This window comes from Arvicanthis niloticus, chromosome 10 (assembly GCF_011762505.2).
Source record: "Arvicanthis niloticus isolate mArvNil1 chromosome 10, mArvNil1.pat.X, whole genome shotgun sequence".
Classification (NCBI taxonomy): domain Eukaryota; kingdom Metazoa; phylum Chordata; class Mammalia; order Rodentia; family Muridae; genus Arvicanthis; species Arvicanthis niloticus.
In genome coordinates, this window is record NC_047667.1 from 22,294,873 (window position 1) to 22,315,330 (window position 20,458).

Sequence of the window (20,458 nt, forward strand, 5' to 3'; positions counted from 1 at the left end):
CTGGGAGCTGGGAGCTGGGAGCTGGGAGCTGGGAGCTGGGAGCTGGGAGCTGGGAGCTGGGAGCTGGGAGCTGGGAGCTGGGAGCTGGGGCCTAGCTCATTTAGTAGCGTGCTTGCCTAACTTAGGACCCCAGCACCACATAAACTGGTCACGGTGGTGCATGCCTATAATCCTGGCACTCAGGAGATAAAGGAAGGAGGGTCAGAAGTTCAAGATTGGGTTTACATGGTGGCTTAGCAAGTGAAGGTGCTTTCTGTCAAGTCAGACAACCTGAATTTGATCAATGGGACCCACGTGGTAGAAGGAGAAAGTTGACCTCCATAGATCATCCTTTGACTTTCAAGTGTGTGCATACTTGATAAATGTTAAAAAGTCATCTTTAGTGAAAAAAGGAATTCCAAACAACCTAAGGCTACTGACCCTTCCTGAAACAAAACCAACCAAGCAGAAAGGAATCCAGAATTCTGCACAGGAAGATCTACCATCCTCATGGCCTGAGATCAAGACGCTTCGTGGTGCAGATTTTCAAGGCTAAACCCAGCACTATTCAAAGCAGACTGGAACAGTTGGTCACTCCATGCTAGCTTTTGGGGCACAGCAATGGAGAGAGCCTGACCCAGACACAGGGAAGGCTGAGGGTAAACAGATTTGGAGGTGAAACTCAAGGAGTTTTTGAAAATCTATTTTGGCCACATAAAGTCTGAGATGCTATCAAGTATCGAATGGACATGGACTATTCGTGTGCAAAGTCCAAGGGAGAGATTGGATTCAGATAGAAATGTGGAAGCCAGAAGTGTCTTTATGGTGTTTACAACAATGCGTGGGAAGACCATGTCGGCTGAGTAGAGAGAAGAGCCTGAGACGGACACCCCAGCCTTAGGATGTTAAATAGAATCAGCTACCCAGAGGGTTAAAAGGGAATAGCTGGGCTGGTCACCGCAGCACATGCCTATGAGGCAGGAGGATCCTGAGTTTGAGACCAGCTTGGGGTTCAGTTCAATATAGTGAGGGGACAGGCATTGTCGAAGGCTGTAACAATGGCAAGTGGGAGGATGGCAGGCAAGCTGACTGAAAGCACACCCTCCTGGGTTACATTTGGAAGGGGAACAAGGGTTGGGAGATAAATGGGGACAGCGTCTCCAGGCATCCGAAGCCACAACGCACAGGAAGTCAAGGAACAGCAGGCGTCAGGATGGCTGGGGTGAAAGTAGAGACATGGAGTGCACAGAGGCCAGAGGGTAGAGCTAATCACCTGCGTCAGAGATGTCCCTCAGATGAGAACAGAAAAGCAACATGGAGTAACTGGGGACAAAGAATAAGGTACCTTGAGTGCCTGAACCACTCCTGGGAGGAATGGAAGTGAAACCCAGAGGCTGGATGAGGTGGCAGCTGTAGGGTGGGGTGGGCTTGGGTTTTGCTGTATGTTTTTTTTTTTTTTTTTTTTTTTTTTTTTTTTTTGGCAGAGATCTTGATTTTTGGCTATAGGCTTGAGGAAAATCATTAAGAGAAATAGGGATGGGAGTGTAGAGGAGAGGCAATTAGTGATGGAGTGAGTTTTCCCCCTGAAGAGCTTGTCAGATGGGAACACACACAACCTTTAGCTGTGACTGGGAGGGCTAACACAGCTGGGCAGAGATAGGTAGGACTGACTGCGGGGTGAGGGTGGGGGTGGGGCTAGGCAGAGCTGACTAGATGGCTTCTTCCTGATTGTCTTCATTTTCGGGGTGTGTGTGTGTGGGGGGGGGATGCGGTTTCAGCCGGCTGCTGAGAGTGACTGAGTCGGAAGCACGTGGAAGACTCCAGAGTGCAAATGTAGCTGTGCATCAATTTGTCTAATTCCTCCAGTGGCTTGGCGTGATATTTTTCTGGGCACAGGAGCAGAAAAGTAGGGAGATCAATCCAGAGTAGAGTGCTCAAGCTGTGTCAAGAGGACACAGCTGAGGACAGGGATAGCCGTCGGCCTTTGAGGGGAGGCGGTGGCCAGCTGACCATCATTGCTGAAAGAGGCAGGGCACCAAACAGGCTTGGGTGACAGCTTAGGAGCAAATTCTGGAGACTGAGGCTCCATAGAGAGACACGATGTGGGAAGGAGTATGGGGGTTAGAGGGTCGACGCTGGGATCGGAAAGAGGATGTCCAGGTTCAGTTTCCTGGTCAGATTGGAGCTGAGGGCTAAGAAAGTACTAGGTACTAGGTACTAGGTACTAAGTACTAGGTACTAGGCCTTAGGTGCAGGGAGCTGGCTGGAGCAGAGATGTGTGTCAAAGAGCGGAGATCAGTTAAGTGGTAGATAAATTTTTTTCAGATCAGTTCTGAAAAATCACTGACAGAGGAGACAGGAGAAGAGAGAAAAAGCTGAGGAGAGAGCCAAGGCCTGGCTGAATTCAGTGGATGGTGAGGACAGAGACAGGAGGGAAAAAGAAGGCTGGCTAAAACAATGGTTTTTACACAGCCAGGTGCCCTCTGAGCCGACTGAACTGAACTAAGCTGAACCAATGTGCTTGTTGTGTTAGTTCCAGGAAAAGGCCATCGTCAACAGATGCTATTTTCTAGTAGAAGAAAAAGATAAAGCCGGACAGTGGTGGCACACGCTTTTAATCCCAGAACTTGGGAGGCAGAGGCAGGAGGATTTCTGAGTTCGAGGCCAGCCTGGTCTACAGAGTGAGATACAGGACAGCCAGGGCTACACAGAGAAACCCTGTCTCGAAAAACCAAAAAAAAAAAAAAAAAAAAAAAAGAAAAGAAAAGAAAAAGAAAAAGATGAGGAGGATGAAGAAGAGGAAGAGGAGTCCAAAAGTTCAGGGCAGCAGGACAGACGTTGAAATGGGCTGGAAGAGAACATAAACTGAAGAGACAAGGAAAAAGCCAGACGGCCAGCGGGGTGACTGTGGCCGTGAGTCCCACCCGGCTTTCATCTCCTGCCTCCACCATGTCAGTCCTCCTCTTCCCTTCTGGGGCCACTAGTGACAGCTTTCTGCTCCAGGACAATGTTCTGGCAGGAAAAGAAAAAATCAGCCATCTCTCTTGGGCTGGCAGCATTCCCAGAAGGAGCCAGCGCTGAGGCTTTGAGAAGGGAGCTGAAGGCAGCAGATTCTGGGCGCGCGCGCCTCTCCGGTGAGCAAGGGATCATTAGCCAGGCCGTCATCTTCTCAGCTCATTCTCAGACTCACTTAACAACAACCTGAGCTGCCTCTCCACCCTCACAGCAGATCGGGAGTACAAGTCGCTTCCTGCTCAGGCAGAACCCATCCTAACCTCAGTCTTTCTAGAGTATAGGTGCCATGCACACAATCTTTTTTTTTTTTTTTGTAATGACTTAAAAAAACTCCACCCCTTATTTGTTTATCTATTTATCTATTTTTATCTATTTATTGTGTGTGTGTATGAACGTGTTTACGTGCTTGCTACAGCGCAGGCAGGAATTCTGAGACCATAGGGCAACTGATGGCATTCAGTTCTCTCCTTCCTCCATGTGGATACTGTCTGTGGTCCTCAGGGATCAGACTCAGGTTGTCAGGCCAGGCAGCAAGAACACAGGTGCTGAGCCACCTGATCTGCCCTTCAAAACCCGCCCCACCCTCACCCACTCTTTTTTTCTTGAGACAAGAACTATGTAGTCCTGGAACTTACTATATGGACTAGGCTAGCTTCAAACTCACAGAGATCCTCCTGCCTCTGCCACTGTGTAATTGGATCTTGGATTAAAGGCATATGCCACCATATTGGTCTTTTGGTTTTGTTTGTTTGTTTGTTTGTTTGTTTTTGTTTTTTTTGAAATGGAGTCTTTCTATGCATGCCAGTCTAGCCTTGAACTCTCTGTAATCCTCCTGTCCCAGCCTCCCCAGTGTTAGCATTCTAGACATTCACTGTCCTCAGATTTACACACTGATGCTTTTTCTTTTCTTCCTCTGTTTCTCTACCCATGTCTGCCAGGCTCTCCACTGCTCCTGAGTGATGTGAATATTAGGGTTATTGGTTATGGTTTTAGGGTTAGGGTTACGGTTAGGCTGCATGCCACTTTCCTGTCCTCCTACTTCTCTTTTTGGTACTCAGTCTCCCTTACAGGTTCTTTCTCATTAACTTGATCTCTAAATGTTGAAAAGCCTGGTTCAGCCCTTGCTCTATGCTTTCCCTGTATCCCTGGTCATCCACTTTGTGGTCACACACACCCCTGTTGCTGTCAGACCTTCCAATCACTGCAAGTTCAGTTATTGCTTCTGTCTGTTTCCAAGGGGGCTCCAGTCTCCTGTATCCACTGCCTCTCTATTTGGATGCCTTGAAGGCTTACGTTACATGCTCAGTATTGAAGTGCTTTTCTTCCTCTCCCAGACATACCTGCAGTCCTCCTGGCCCACCTCCATCAGTGGTAATTCCTCCTACTGACTCAGGCCAAGAACCTTGAAGCTACCCTGACTCTTCTGCTCATAGCCCCTGATTATAGTCTATCAGTCAATTTTGTCACGTCTACATTCAAAAGACACCCAGGATCTGACCATGTCTTACTGCCTCCACTACCCCTAACACCCGAACGAAGCCATCCTCATGTCACGCTTGCATGATTGCAATAGCCTATTCCAAACAGCAGCTAGAGTGAGTCCCTAAGAACATCCAGGCTGAGGTAGTGCATGCCTTTTATCCCAGCACTCAGAAGCAGAGGCAGGGGGATCTCTATAAGTTCAAGGGCAGTCTGGTCTACAGAGTAAGTTCTAGGACAGCCAGAGTTACACAGAGAAGCCCTGTCTCAAACAAACAAACAAACAAACAAACACATCATCATGACTCTCTGTCTCTGATACCATTCCTACACTCCTTCCTTCCATTCCATATAGAATCAAAGTGCAAAACCATGCCTTGTCTGAGCGGGCCTTCTGGTGACCCTCGATCCTCATCTCCCACCCTTCCCCTGGTTTACCTTCTGCCAGCCACACTGGCCTCCTCACTGTTCATCAAACATGGCCAGGATGCCCTCTATGCTTGCTGTTTCCTCTGCCTGGAGCCCGATTCCCCAGGGCTTGTTCTCCTTCCTTTCTCAGTGTGTCCTTTCCCGAGAACCCTAAATAGAACACAGACAGCAGACACAGCAACAGTGGCTGCTCGCCTGCTCTCTCTGTCCATAGACCTACCGTACTCTGAGACTACGTATTCACCGAATGTGAATGTTATGAGAGCAGAAACATTTTGTTTTATTCCCGGGTCTCCTGATAGATTACAGTGCTTGACCTGCAGAAGGACTCAGTAAATAATCTGTGAAATAAACCAGGCTGCAGGGGAACCTCAGAATCTATATCTTCTGAATGTGATACCAGAACAATACCAGAATATGTACATGTATATGTATGTGTATACATACGTGTATATGTAGTCAACATACATATTTTTAAAAAAACATAAAAACTTTTTTCAAAATAGATCACTATTTGTGTGCACAAATGTTATTACATGAGTCCTGGGATTTGAACTTACATCCACATAACTGAGCAGCAAGCACTTTTAATTGCTAAGTCAACCCCCCCCCCTTCTCTTTCAAGCCCTTAAGGAAGCACACTTTTATTTAAGCAGCTAGTCTGCCTGGCCCCTGCATAGTTATGGAACTGCATCTCTAAGGCTGGCAGAAGTATCCTTCCTGTCTTTGACTCTCCACTTCCTGTAAGCATGAGCAGGCTACCTTGCTTGAGGTGAGCATGACTGTTATAAACATTAACATAGCACTCAGTAAAAGCCTCTGAGTGTGAATATTGGGCATGCTTTTATAGAGCTGAGCAATGTCTTACGATCTTCCTGGGAGTAGATGAATCCGGCCATGTGTTTAGATGGTAGAGCCGAGGTGCCAACTCTCATGGAACTGTCACAGCTCTAGGGTGCTTCCTCTGAGTTCTTCAAGGTCTTCCATGGAAACAACATGGACTTTAGACAATCTGATCACTCAGACTCCTGATCTAACATTGTAGCCTTTTCGAAAGAGGGCCCATCCACAAGTCATAGGAAATATGTGCTTTCTCAGCGCACATAAAAAATAGCTGTTTTTTTTTTTTTTTTGAACTTTGTATTGTCTGTGACTTTTTTCAGTTGTTATGGACAAAAACTCAACTAAAACTGGCTGAAACCAGTAAGCATGGGGAATGGCAGCCATCTGGAGATTCCAGGGCTAGTGTCTTCTGGTCAGCTGGGATCTGGGCAAATAGGGGCCATGAAGACTAGGCTTTCTCCGTCCCCAGCTCCATGTCTCCTGTGTTGGTTCACTTTCTAGCTGGTTGTCCCCTCGACTGTCTCAGAAGCACCAATATGGCCCCTGCTTACGTCTTCATGGGGACTCTGGGATCCTTACATACAGAGTCTCATTGCTGTGGTCTAATTCAGAAATCCCTTTTTAACCTAGTATTTATTAGTATTTATTATGATGGGGAAAGATTGGCCAGGTCTGTGCACGACCCTTTCCCTCTGTAAGGAGCTAAGGTAGGTGGACAGACTGACCAGCACGCAGGAATAAGCATGGCAGAAGGACATGGCTCAAAAGGAAACTCACAGAGTTCTTTACTTTAAGCAAGTGTGCCTGTGTACATGTGTGTGTGTGTGTGCCTGTGTGTGTGCACATCTGTGTGTGAGTTTGTAGGTGTATCAATGTGTGTCTACCATAGCCCCATGTGAAGGTCAGAGGACAGTTTGTAGGAGCTGGTTTTCTCCCTCTACCATGTCTTGGAGAGTGAACTCAGGTTGCATGCAAACAGTAGGTGCCTATACTACTGAGCCTTGTTTTGTTTTGAGGCAAAGTACCTCTGGCTGGCTGGGGACTTGCTATATAGATAGACCAGGCTAGCCTCAAACTCAGCAATCAGTCAGTCTCTGCCTCCTTAATGCCAGGCTTAAAGACATGGACCACCACTCTGAGCCAATTTATTACCCTTTCCCCCCTTCCCCCGGGACAGGATTTCTCTGTGTAACAGCCGTTGATGTCCTGGAACTCACGGTGTAGACCAGGCTGGCCTCAAACTCAGAGATCTGCCTGCCTCTGTCTCCCGAATGCTAGGATTAAAGGCGTGCGCCACCACTGCCACCTAGCATACTTCATTACCTTTTAAAGAGATAAAATGTGTTGGGGAAACATACAGTTAAATTCCTGACTCCATTAACAAAGCATGTAAGGTTTTCTTCTTAACATATCAACCGTCCCTCCCTCTTCCGGGTAATTGTTGAACCAAGAGATGTTTTGGTTCCTCATATTTCAATATTTACCATAATTGATAAATGACTAGAATGCCAACTAGAGATGTGGCTCAGAGGTAGAACACTCACAGAATCACAACAGGATCTGGGTTCCATTCCCCAGCACTGGAAAATAAATATTACCGACAATAGACTACAACTAGAAAAAGGCTTTCAGACGCAAGTTCTCATTTCAGACAAGTAGAAAAAGACAAAAAAAATTAACCATTGGCCTTTTCTTACCTAAGACTAACTTATCTAACTAAACAAGACTCTATCTGGGAATGGGGAAACGGCTCAGTGGCTAAGTACCTTCCCTATGCGGTGTACGGACCCAACCCAAGTCCAAACTCCCAGCACCCATGGAAAAGCTTGGTGTGGCTGGTGCACACCGGTCCTGCAGTGCTGGGATGGGAGGAGGTGGATTATTTTAGTTTTCTGGCCATCAGCCCAGGTTCGATGAGAGAACCTGTTTGGTGAAAGATCCTGTCCCAAGGGAATAGGCAGACGTGATGATCAGGCAGGACACCTAAGTTCCTCTTTGGTCTCTGCACAGGACACTGCACTCCATCTCTGTCTGTCTGTCTGTCTGTCTGTTTCTCTCTCTCTCTCTCTCTCTCTCTCTCTCTCTCTCTCTCTCTCTCTCTCACGCACACGCACACGCACACGCACACACACAGGAGGGGCAACGGTCTTCTGAGGCCAGCTCGGGATGCTTTCCTCAGAGAAGACAGTGGAGCTCCGAGGAGACAGTGAAGCTCCCCATGTTCCAAGTAGGTCTCATTTTGTCCCCATTTCCCTTCCCACCCACGTGCAGCCCAGGCAGCCGCCCTTACTGGTTGCTCAGGTTAGACGGGGAGTGTGCTGGTTACTGGTATTTTCCCTTAAAGCATCTTGGCAGCAATCCTGGCCGTTTAGATCTTTGGATATCACAGGCTGGGCAGGTGGCTGTGCTTTATCAACAGGATGAGTCTTACAGGTGTTTCACAAAGCCCCGGAAGAAGTCTGTTGCCCGACCCCCACCGGCCCCAATTTAGGGACTAAGGGACACCTACACTCTCTGTTTCTTAGATGTGGCCCAATTTACCACCAAATGTAGCTTTTTTTTTTCTGCTAGAAGCGTGCAGGATCTAAGGAGATAAAAGAGTTGGATATTGCTGGTTTCTGCTTCTTTAGTCACCTGGAAAATGGACTCCACATAGACCTGGCAGTTAGAGCCAGCCTGTGAGGTCTGGCAGAGTCCCTTTCCTCTGTTGGAGGCAGGTGAAGTACTGGAAAGAGCTCAAGTCTGGGACACTAGAGGGCAGGCCCTTCTTAGCCACCACCTCACCAAGAGACCGTGTCCAGCCCTTTCCTCAGTTTCCTCACTTTCCTCAATTTTAGACAAGAGGATTGGCTACAGATGGCCCCAGATGCATTTTTGAAGCTCACCATCTATCTGGTGCTTCGTCTGGGTTAGGCGTCTCACAGACTGGAAGAGTCTCGGGCTGTTTTATTTTCCAAAAAGATCTCCATCAGACAGCCCCACCTCTGCTTATCGTTTTGTTTACTGTGGAAATTCCATTTAAAAGCACAGAAAGTACAGGATTATGATTGGAATCAAGTTCCCAACTAGGACTGTACCAGGCAGTGTTCAAGCACTACCCAGCTACTAGCCCCAGCTAAGTGCTGTAGCTATAAAGTTAAGATGGAATAACCCCGCCCCCTTGAGCTGTACACAGCCGGGTCAGGGAGACAGGTGAGTAACCGGTCATTTCATTGCACCGTGATGAGTACTACTGTAGCGTATTTATAAGGCACATGTACAGAAAGGCCATATAAACCTGGGGTGGAGTCCTCTATGGTGTCCTGGAGAAGTGTCACTGTAGGCATAATCCGGAGCTAATAATGAGAGCCAAGCCTCTCAGCCCGTGGTGTCCGTTCCACACACACCTGTTACCCGTCATTCCACGCACCTTATCCTTTAAAGTACACACAATACTCCCAGTGTCTAACTAGTTATCCCTTGGGTCTGGAATATGATTGAAACAATGGGCACTAAATTGGCGACTCTGGAGCAGGTCTTGAGTAGGCTAGAAGGCAGCATGGGATCTGGCTTTTACCCTGGAGGCAAAAGAACTATGGGTTTCCATGGCGTTTTATTTTATTTTTCAGTGTGGAATGCTGGAAACCTGCATCGGTTCACACATGCATATTCCTTTACTTTCATTGTTTGTTTTCCCCCCTTTTTTCTTTTTTTCCCCCCTTTCCTTTTTCTTTCCTGGTGCATGTTCGGAAGAATGAGTTGGAAGGCCCTGAAGGCGATTGGAGTCTGAGAAACCTCTGCAGTCATGGCAGGCTTCTTGGAGAAGGTGCCGGGGAGGAAAGGTGAGGACTAGCTGAACTAGTTAGGTTGGCAACTTGGCTTAAGGGCCTCCTAGATCCCTGGCTGCACTCGGCCGCGCCACCCTTCCCGCGTTCGACCTTTGTTCCTGCACTAACCTCCCACTAACCGAAGTGCTGTTATCACTTCCCCCTTTCTGCGCCGTGCGTGACTCGAGGCTCGCCCTCGGCGCCTGCTTCCCTGGCGGCGCGGGGCTGCGGGCGCATCGCGGGGCTGGGTAGTGTCCCCGGCGGCGCAGCCAGGCCCCGCCTCCAGTTCAAGAGCAGGCTCGGAGCGGCGAGCCGGGGCGCACCTCGGCGCAACCTGCGGGCTCCGGGGGAGCCTCTCCCCGCCGCGCCGGCTGGCGGGAGCGGACGGAGGCCGGCGCTGCCCGTTAGCAGCCGCGGCGGCAGGAGCCTCCTAATTACTCACCACGCTAATTGCCCGGCACTGAACTTCAGGAGCCGGTCCGAAGAGGAGCTCCGGGGCGCAGAGGGGGCGGGAGGTGTCTGGGACCGAACCCCGCCTGGGTTAAGTGCCCGCCCGTCTCCGGCTGTCGGCCAGCTCGCCTTCCGCGGGAGGCCGGAGTCACCGCCGGGGGAACCGGGAGGTGTGCCCGGACCACACCGGACCCCCTCCCCCATCGCCGCCTGTAGGAGGCGCAGAAAGTGGGGGCGCCAGCCTGGCGCGGGGGGCGGGCGCGGAGAGCCAGAGGGGCTGCGGGGACACCGAGATGGCCGATGAGATCGACTGGCTGGACCTGCCAGGCCGATGGACCTACGGAGTGGACCGCGGCGGGAGAATCTTCTTCATCAAGTATGTAGGGCTCTTTCTCGCCCCCCCCATCCCACCCCACCCCGTTTCCACTTTTTTCTTTAAAGTTGTCTGACTTGAAAGGTGGCGGGGCTGGGGGTCAGGCTGGGGGGGTAGTTGTGGAGGGAGGGGGTGGCTGACTAATAAGTTTATCAAGATACCTGTTTGAATGTGACTCCCGCCTTTTCCTCAGTGGGGCAAAGTCCAGGAAGGCTCACAGGCTTCCTTCCCTGAGCTGGAGAGGCAGGGCAGGCGAGGTGGCCTTGAGCCTCTTTCCTGATCACCGCACCCTGCAGCAAGGAGTTCTTCCAGCTCGTACATTAGATGAGGCCAGGCGACTTCTTTCCTCCAGACTTGGGCAAACTGACAGCATATTAGGAGCCCCTGCGTCTCCCACCTGCTCGCTGCGGACTCCCGCAGCTCCTCCCCCTGCCTTCTGCTTCCCCGGGTCTGTGGTCAGGAGGCAGAAGAAAGCCTTAGGCTTGAAGAATTCTTTAGGGGGAGGCTTTGCTGCTCTCAGTGATAAATTAGCGCCGTTCTATTAATTCCATAAACCAAATGGCTGTGGCATAATCTCATTATAGCAAAGTGGCCCTGTTTGGCCCCCTTTTTGGCCGGCTTCTCTTACAGTCATCTTTTGCCAGGAAAGAAATCTCCCAATGATATAGCAAGCGTATCTAGCACAGCAGTTTGGACGGTTCCCACACTTGCCAAGCTTCCTCTTCCTCAAGATAGCCACTCAGAAAACATTAGAGCTGAGGAGAAGCTAGAAGCAGCCCCTGCGCTGTCTCCACAGACCTAAGGTCGGGAGAGATGTAAAGTGTTTGTCTGAGATGGGACCTCTTGTCAATCATGGCAGCCCGAGTCTGAGCCCACTTTCTCTGTTGCAGGGGCTCCCCCATCCATGGTCGTGGTTTGGGGTTTCTGTTGCCACGCTTGTGTGGCACTTTCTTCGGTTATTATCTCCACTATTTATCATAATTGATGCTGAATTATATTGTCTTAGCGGTAACTTCACTCGAGTTCTTGGCCCGGGGTTAGGATCCCAAACACCAGAACTTCTCCATGCTTAAAATCAGAGTCCCTTTCCCTCAGTGGCTTGAGCCTTCACAACCTTTAAGAACCATCGAGGTTAAGTGTGGTTGAGTGTGCCTGTGCTTCCAGCTACTCAGGAGGCTGAGGCAGGGGGATCACTTGACCTGAGAGTTCCCGGAGAGCAAGCTGGGCAAGCTGGTGAGCCTGTGTCTCAAAAATAAATACAGAACTAGAATAAGAAACCATCCAAGGAGTTTACCTAAAAGACCGATTCAGGGCTGAGCATGGTGGCACACCTTCGATCCCAGCAGTCTGGTGGCAGAACCAGTTGGATTTTTGACTTCCAGGCCAGCCGAGGTTACATAGTGAGACTCTGTCTCAAAAGCAGAACAAACCAAAACCAAAAAAGAGACTGATTCCTGGGGTCCCCCAACCTGACCCCGTTCTTATTCGGAGCAGAGGCAGCTTGATAGTCTGAATTCCCAAGAGGTCCTGACGGCGTTGAGTTTGCTTCCCCATCTCTTCCTGTTCTTTCCTGTCACTCCACGGTCTAGACACTGAGTGAATACACTGAGCATTCACTCTAGCCTGCAACACGAAAATAAAACTGGTAAGCTACCTTTAAGGTGGTGGGAGAAGGTGCAGAACAACACAATGCATCCTGGGAGGCCTCTACTTGTGTGATGCTGACTATGGGACCTAGGAGGAACATTAAGACCTGGAAGGGAGACTGGAGAAGCTATTCAAAGGCTAAGAGCTGGACAGATGCTAAAGGGAAGGGAAGAATATAGCAACCTTGGGCAGCGGGAGGCCTTGTAAGGAAGGCAGGGTGGGCTTGAAGCAAAGGTACTTAGAACCCCCTTAGGTCACAGTGGAAGTGGAAGCTTTGCAGGTTGCAGAGAAAAAAAGACAGAAAAGCAGGGATGAGTAGCAGTGTGAGGAAGGCCCGATATGTTAGATGAGGATTCTATCTGGCAATGCCAAGAGACAGAAAGCCATAGGAGACTTGTTGTAGGCTCTGCATTCAGGAGGGTCCCTCCAGTGGCTTCGAGGGTTGGGCTGGGCTGGCTTGGGGTGGGGCGGGGGCTCCAGAATAGTTAGGAAGCTGCCCTGAAACCAGGAAGCCTGAGATATCTGTGGGGAGAATGGAGAGGAAAGGGTGGGAGAACAGGGGGTATCTCTAGGGAGAGGATCAGGAGTGGGGCTGAATGGAGGAAGGGAAGAGGTATCTCTCCACAGCTCCCACTTGAGTTTGATGAAGACTAGAAGCCTGACTTGGGGGTGAGGATACGTTCATTGGTGAAATGTTGAACTTGAGGTCCCTGTGTGTCGTCTACAGGTTTGTGTAGCAGCTGGCTACACTACCTGGCATTTGAGTGAGGAGACAGGAAGGTCACCGGGCAGCGTCAGTATTTAAGGAGAGAGTAGAGAAAGACAGGCCAGGATGGGAATGAGACCAAGATGGTCAGAGGAGAGCAGCACCAGGATTAGAGAGGAGAGAAGAAGGGGGGTGGGGGTGGGGGCGGAGAGGGGCAGAGCTTGAGAAGGAAGGGGTGGTCAGCAGTGGTCAGAACAGCAGAAAAGCCAAAGGTTAGAAAATGGCGACCACACTCAGGATCCTGGGAGTGTGCCCTTAGTGGAAAGTGGCTTCAGGGGGCTGGGAACAGAAACCAGAATAATGTGGGACTGGTGAGCAGGAGGCCAGGAACCCGGGACCAAGAGAGGCTCGCTTCTGGAAGGGATGCTGGCTTGAGGGAGGGTGGGAAGGATGTGGAGTACAGGTTGGAGGGGAGGGGGCCCTGAGAGGGAGACAGGGACGTGTGCCCATATGAGACCCAGACAGGAATGCAGCGGAAGATGCTGCATGCCACAGGGAGATGCCGTCCACGATTTGAGCCCAGACACCCAGAATGAAGGTCTATAAAAGACAGGAGACAGAGGTGTAGGCAGATAGTCCAGGCAGAGTGTTCACTTTCAGAGGAGAGATGGCTGACCCCTCTCCAATGTAGGGACAAGAATGAAAGGACAGGCAAGGAGCTGAGTACACTTGCCCACCCGAGGGTAGGGCAGATATGCAGAAACCTGATGGTTTTGACTTTTTCCCCCTCAATTACGGGCTCTAGAGAGTGCGGTGGAGTAGGTAGGGAGGAGAGACAGGCAGGCTGGGACTCAAGGATGGTGGGAAGACACTAGAACTAGACTGGCCACCCACAGATAACCCTGATGAAGGGAATAGTTCTTCCTGGAGACTGGATTTGTAGTGACACCAGCCCTCCCAGGCCGAGCTGCCCCATGAATGCTAGGGCCAGGCAACCTCCAGTCACCTTGTTCTGGGCCTGGCTGACAAGGAGAGGTTGGTTAGGAGTAAGCAGAGGGAGCTGAAGCCTGTGGTGGAAAGTCATCCTGTTACGGGGCTCTCCACAGCATCCGGGTGAGGTGGAGTCGGAGGGAGACTGGGGGACACGAGAGACGGTCAGGACAGCATAAGAGGCTAAGACACTGCTGCCTCAAGCCTTTTGCATTCCTGGCCTTCCTTTCTGGCTTCTAGCCGGCACTAAACCGGGACCCAAAGGCCCACTGTTAGAGGCTATCTCTTAGAGTTTCCGGTGGCTCCAGGGTGCAGAGGTCACGAGAACCGCTGCTTTGTTTCCTCTCGGCTCCACAGAGGGGTGGGCCAGCTGGAAAGTCTCTGTGTGCAGCAGGTGTCCAGCCTCAGAGAAAAATTAATAAAGTCAAAAGAAAAAACAAAAGGGCACACGCCCCCTCACAGCCCACGGATGTGAGCAGCGGCTCTGTACTGGCCCACTCCGAGAACGACCTGTATGTCCATCCCATGGGCCCTGGTGAATCCCTCACGTTGCTATTCAGGAAGGGCTAGTCAGGAATGACTAACCCTGCCGTGTGGAAGAATGGAAGGGGGAAGGAAGTTAAGATGGAGGAGTCTGGCTTGTACGGTTCCTTCTGTGTAAACTCGATAATGAATATGCAAAGCATATGGGTGTGGCTGGAGAGGGGCAAGATAGGAAGAGCTAAGAGGGTAGACAGGGCTGGGAGGGTGGGAGACAGGAAGTGCAAAGGGGCACGAAGAGTCGGTGGGCAGGGTTCAATATTCTGATTTCGTGGCAGTTTTCAAGGTGTTCTGCACATATATCAGAGCATTGGTTTTTACATGCATACAATTTCTTATAAGTCTTGCTTCAGTAAAAATCGGGTAGACTCTAGATCTTATGCATGTCGCTTATTACCGAGACACTGAGTGGAGTGGAGTCTCAAGCCCCGCCCTAAAGCTCGGCCATCTGGAAATGCCTGCCCCATCCCTGTCCATCCTGAAATGGCCAAGACTGGCAGGCAGCAGCTCCCTGTTAGGACACATCTGGAATCATTAGTGTCCGTTGGATGGTGGGGTTGAAGAAAACGGATGAGCTCTTCTGTCCTCAGATTGGGGTTGAGGGGTGGGCAGGTCCTCACTTTCTGGTGTGACCTGGATAAGTTACATACGGTCTCTGAACCTTGGACTCGAAATCTGTCTTTTTTTTTTTTTTTTTTCCTTTTTTTTTTTTTTTGGTACTAGGGGTGGAACCGAGGGCCATGTGCATGCATATAGCATCACTCTACCACAGATCTGTCCTCAATCCTTTTTTTTTTTTAGCTTATTTATTTATTTATTTATTTTTGAGGTAGCATTTCAAAAATGCTATGAAGCCCTGGCTGACCTCGAACTCAATATGTAGACCAGGCTGGCCTCCAACTCACAGAGACTGTTTGCCTCTGCCTCCAAGGACTGGGGATGAAGGTGTGCAAATCCCCCCCCAACTTTCTGTCAGATTCCTACATGGAGGGAATGCTGTGATTGTAAATGAATAGCACCAAAGCCTTGCAGTGACCACCTCTCAGCCACATGAGGCCTTGCCTCCTCTTCTTGCCCCACCGTGGGCAGGGGCATGCCGTCCACTGTGTCTGCAGCCTAGATTCTCTGTATACTGCTGCTTCCCAGCACACCGTCTGCGTGTGTCTGCTTTCCTGCTGGGATGCTGTATTCTTCACGGCCAGGGATTAGATGCTGCTTACCTGTGACACTTCACAGTTGCCTTTGCACACGCATGAATACAAGAAGGCTTGGCGAGGTGGGCGTGGCCATCTCAGGCAGGTGAGGGCTCTGCTCTAGGAACCTGACCCACCCTTCTTTATTGCTTCTTCCACAGTGATGAGGAGAAGTCAACCAGCTGGGTGCACCCTGGTACAGACTCACCCATCCAGAGTGGACACTCCACCGGCCCAGGTAAGGAGTCACCTGCCCCTGCCTTTGCAGTTGATGAGGAGCTTGAGGTGGTCATGGAAACCCTTGGCCCCAGACCTGCTTTGACTTCTTTGCTACGAGTAGACTCACCCCAGCCTCTGGACAGTCCCTGGGGAATAGTCCAGAACACCTCTAAGGGATCTTCTTTGCCGTTAGTATGAGGACAGATCGTAGAGGACAGATCAACCTGAAGGTTGCTGCAATCCAGACGCTCTTGGACTGGGCAGAACCCAACCCTGTGCTGCATGCAAGGTTGGGCCGTTTCCCACCGGTGCTGCTTAATACAGCTGCCCTCAGCCATGTGTGCTAGCAAGCAGTGGGAATGTGGTTAGTCTACAGTGGGCTGGAAGTAATTTTAATCAATTTAAATGCAAATGGCCCTTGGTGGCTGGTGCAACTCCTTCAGCTGTGGAGGAAGAGGTCAAGGCTAACACTGGTTTCCTTCTTGCCCTCTTTGACCTCCTAGGCTAGTGGGAAACATGGGATGTGTACAGGGCAGTGACACACAAGAAACAGGCAGAGAAAGACTTGTTGGGGTTACAGGGGTAAAGAACCCTAGGAATCAGAAGGCCTGGAGGCAATGAAAGGCTTTTCTCTAGGATGAGAGGCCAGGAAGGAGAGGTGTGTGAACAGCATTGTGGGACAGTCTCTGGCCCTTAATAGCCTGTACCAGGCCAGAAACCAGCCTTGGGGTTACTCACAGGACACAGCTAGTTCTATGGGACTCTCTGGGTTAAGGGTTTCACTTGCCTAGTGCCTGATTCATTTAGATCCAGGCTGGAATGAATCACAGTTACAGAGCTGAGAGAGGCTTCAGGGACCGTGGAGTTCAACCCTTGCGTTTTAGAGGAGGAAAATGAAGAGCAGAGAGGAAGTATTTGGCTCAAGGCCACCTGGCCAATAAGTGAAGTGGGGTCATGGCAAAATGCGCATTCGGAGGTGCGGAGACCTAGTTCCAAGGTTGGCTCTCCTTGCCACTAGTGTGGTCATGGGCAGGGGCTTGCTTCTTCTGGAACTTGGTCTCTGCATCTCTGTAGATGGGAGAGGATTGTGTACCTTACAAGGTAGATTCGGCCGGGCGGTGGTGGTGCACGCCTTTAATCCCAGCACTTGGGAGGCAGAGGCAGGTGGATTTCTGAGTTTGAGGCCAGCCTGATCTACAGAGTGAGTTCCAGGACAGCCAGGGCTACACAGAGAATCCCTGTCTCGAAAAACCAAAAAAAAAAAAAAAAACAAAACAAGGTAGACATAACCTCCATGCAAGAAAGCTGGCACCATGAGAAGGATTTGTAGTTGCAGCTGTCCCATCTCCATCTCAAGTGAACTGAGACCCCTGTCACCACCATGTTATAGCTGGTTTTCTTCTGTTGACTGGATGTCCTGGTGCAAGGCCTCAGCTGCTCCTGTTGAGAGCAGCATTGCCCTAGGTAGGATTTGGAAGGTTCTGAAGAGCCCGGGGAGGCAATTCTTTCCATTTTGGCTGTTACTGACTGGTTATCCAAGGCTGGGAAGGAGTTAAGATGCCCCTGAAGCTTGCTGGGAGGGCAGCTGCCTGAGTGGGCACTCCGCCTGGACAGGAACATAAGCGTTCTTGGTGTTACCCAGGCAGAGAGGGCAGAGTGGAGGGAAGTTGCTAGCAAAGGCAGAGGACAGAAACCACACTGGCCTCTTTCCCAGCACATCACAGTGGCAGGATTATTTATGATTCTGACCCAATGGGGATCCCTCTACTTGGGGAGGCTGCCAACCCACACCCTTCTGAATGGGAGCGTCCTCACACGGGGACACAGGGGAACAAGAAGCATTTATGGAGTCACACAGAGGCAAGAGTGTAGGCTCTGGAAGTGGCAGACCAACAGTCACATTCTAGCCCAGACACTTCCTGTGTGACCTTAAGCAAGTTGACTAACCTATCTGGGCTTCAGTTTCCTTCTTGGTGTGACACCCATTTCATAGGTACCTTAAATACACTAGTAGAGGTGCCACACGTATCTGAGAAGGGTCATTCCACTAAGTGGCAGCTACTGAGATGCTATTTCTTAGGTTAGGGTTACGTAGGGTTAGGGTGAGGGTTAGGGTGAGGGTTAGGGTGAGGGTTAGGGTGAGGGTTAGGGTGAGGGTTAGGGTGAGGGTTAGGGTGAGGGTTAGGGTGAGGGTTAGGGTGAGGGTTAGGGTGAGGGTTAGGGTTAGGGTGAGGGTTAGGGTGAGGGTTAGGGTGAGGGTTAGGGTGAGGGTTAGGGTGAGGGTTAGGGTGAGGGTTAGGGTGAGGGTTACGGTGAGGGTTATGGTGAGGGTTACGGTGAGGGTTAGGGTTCTAGGGGATCAGGAGCTGAGCTTGGCTGCCTTGTTCTACTGAAACAGCAGCAACGATGGATGAACAGGCTCTTCACAAATACACACGGATAAAATGATGGCTCAAAGCTGGGCCAGCCACTCTTCCAAACTCAGGCTCTTTTCTCTGCAGTGTGTAACCCAAAGCAGGTGGCAAGGTGATGGCACACTCAGACTAACAGGGTGGCTGTGTCTTGTGACCGCCTGCCCAAGGCATGTGTTTCAACTGACCAAAAGGGAAGCAATGGGTGCCAAGAGATTCACCTCTCATTTCTCAATATGTCAGCTTGGGAGCTTCTGCTCTCTGTAGGAAGAATGGAGGATGGAGATTTTCTCCAAGTTCTCTCCCATGGGCTGGGGGATCTCTGTGCTGGGAAAGTGGGACTTGGCTAGAGAGTTTATTTTGGTGGAATGAGCAGGCATGCTGGCTAGTTTTATGTCAACTTGACACAAGCTAGAGTCATCTGAGAGGAGGAAGCCTCAGTTAAGGAACCGTCTCCATAAGACTGGGCTGTAGGCAAGCCTGTAGGGCGTTCTCTTAATTAGTGGTTGATGTCAGAGGGTCCAGCCCATTGTGGGTGGTGTCATCCCTAGACATGTGTCCAGGATTCTATAAGAAAGCAGGCTGACTAAGCTATGAGCAAGCCAGTAAGCAGCACTCCTCTACGGCCTCTGCATCAGCTTCTGCCTCCAGGTTCCTGTCCTGTTTGAGTTCCTGTCCTGACTTCCTTTGGTGATGAACAGTGGTTTGGAAGTGTAAGTTGAACAAATCCTTTCTTTCCTGAGTTGCTTTGGTCATGGTGTTTCATTACAGCAATAGAAACCCTAAGACAGCAGGCAAGTCAGGACCTAACCAGGCTCTCTGGTGTGGCGGTGCTGTGTCCACAGTCTTGGTCAAGGTTACTTTCCTCAGTGATTCAACCCTTGTCACTCTGAGATTCCCCAGTGACCTCTTGGAGTTTCTCTGTGGATACTTTTTTTTTCCCCCAAAGGTGCTATTGAAATTCACAAGCCAGTCTCTTGTTTTCTGGGACCTGTTCCCCAGGTCCTTAGTGCCTTGTGGCAAAGCAGTAGTCTGGAGGTCCTTCTGAGATTCAGAGACTTGTATCCCAATTAAATCTTGGATGCTAAGGACCTGTAAATCTTGGGTGAATCACCAGCTCTCAACACCAGCCTTGACTTCTGTGATGAGGGGTTCAGAGGACCCTGAGGACCCATAGAGTATGAGCATCTGTGGGTTCCCTGATGTGTCTCAGGGTCTGCCTCTGGACCAGGCCCAGATGCTCAGAAGAGGTTTGTGGGGTAAGTGAGGAAAGGCACCAAGCAGTGATTCATTTCATTGCTTTCGTCTTTCTCCTCATTTGATGAAGACTTGGTGCTGGAAATAACTGGGGGAAAGGTGGAGTGGCTGCTTGGACTGTGGCTTCCCCTGGAGTTTTCCTGCCATTCCAGGCCCCAGGCTGCTGGGTAGAGGCAAGACAAGAATCTGCATCCAGGATTCTTCAGCTTGTGATTTCACTTCCTTGCAGGTTTGCCTAAGGGTTGGGAGATGGATTCTACCCCGGAAGGAGCGGTATACTTCATCAAGTGAGTAGATGGTTTTCTTTTTAACCTCACCTTTGGCCTGGCTTTTGTCCCAGTCACAGATGCCTCCTAGGGAGTGGAGGTGGTTAATGGATCTGGCATATCATGCAAGATGTAGCCACTGGGTCTGTGGATGGCCTAGAGGCACTGAGAAGCACCAGGTAGACAGAAGCATGCGCCTGTTGGCCTAAGGGTCACTATGGTGAGTCACTGAAAGGTATCTGGGGTAGGATCCGTGGAGTGCTGGGCTGAGCTGAACCGAACCGGCAGAACAACTGGCTCTTGCCTGTAGCGGAGACTGTCACTGAAGTACCAGGCAAGAGTTGAAAGGAAAAAGAGATGTGAAGTGGGGTACAGAATATTGTGGGGCGACTTCTTGGGAGCAAATAGGCTGGCAGTGGCAAGGCCAGGCCCAGCTGCTCTTGTTCTTCTGGATGGGGGCCCCTGTGGCCCTTGGGATGTGGGGTGCTCTCTTTCCTCTAAGTGGTTGGCCAGGTCATATGAACAATGAGTCTTGACTCTGGGGTGGCTGAGGGTAGCCTGGGAAACTTCCTGGCTCAAAGCAGGCAGGCAGAGGATGCGACTCTTCCAGCTTTGGAGGCCCACAGGCACATACTTGGATTCGTTTCCTTCTGCTGAAACTCAATGTCGTTCTGTCTCTCCATCTCCCTGAAAATTCAGTTCCACCTTCCTGACAGAAGTGGAACTCTGTGCCCAAGCCTGTACCACCACTATACCCTGCAGCCCCGCAGAGTCCTGATGCCCATTTCCCTGGTGTTGAAGTACTGACTCCGCAGAGATAGCCATAGTTTCTAGAGAGGAAGGTGCCAGTCTTAG

General features: G+C 50.5%; 1 protein-coding gene across 13 annotated transcripts in view; it reads left to right on the top strand.

Moving 5' to 3' along the window:
- Positions 1–9,774: 9,774 nt before the first annotated feature.
- The window catches only part of Plekha6 (pleckstrin homology domain containing A6), a 138,769-nt gene continuing 128,085 nt past the window's right edge, over positions 9,775–20,458 (top strand). For 3 of the 13 annotated variants that reach the window (XM_076941181.1, XM_034512902.2, XM_076941179.1), the window contains exons 1-3: positions 9,780–10,377; positions 15,612–15,688; positions 19,567–19,624. In XM_076941181.1, the coding sequence (XP_076797296.1) occupies positions 10,295–10,377; positions 15,612–15,688; positions 19,567–19,624 (218 nt within the window). In that variant the 5' untranslated portion in view covers positions 9,780–10,294. Of the gene's footprint in view, positions 10,378–15,611; positions 15,689–19,566; positions 19,625–20,458 lie in introns of all 13 variants that reach the window. The other 10 variants (XM_076941182.1, XM_034512908.2, XM_034512909.2 and 7 more) reach the window with 7 other exon arrangements.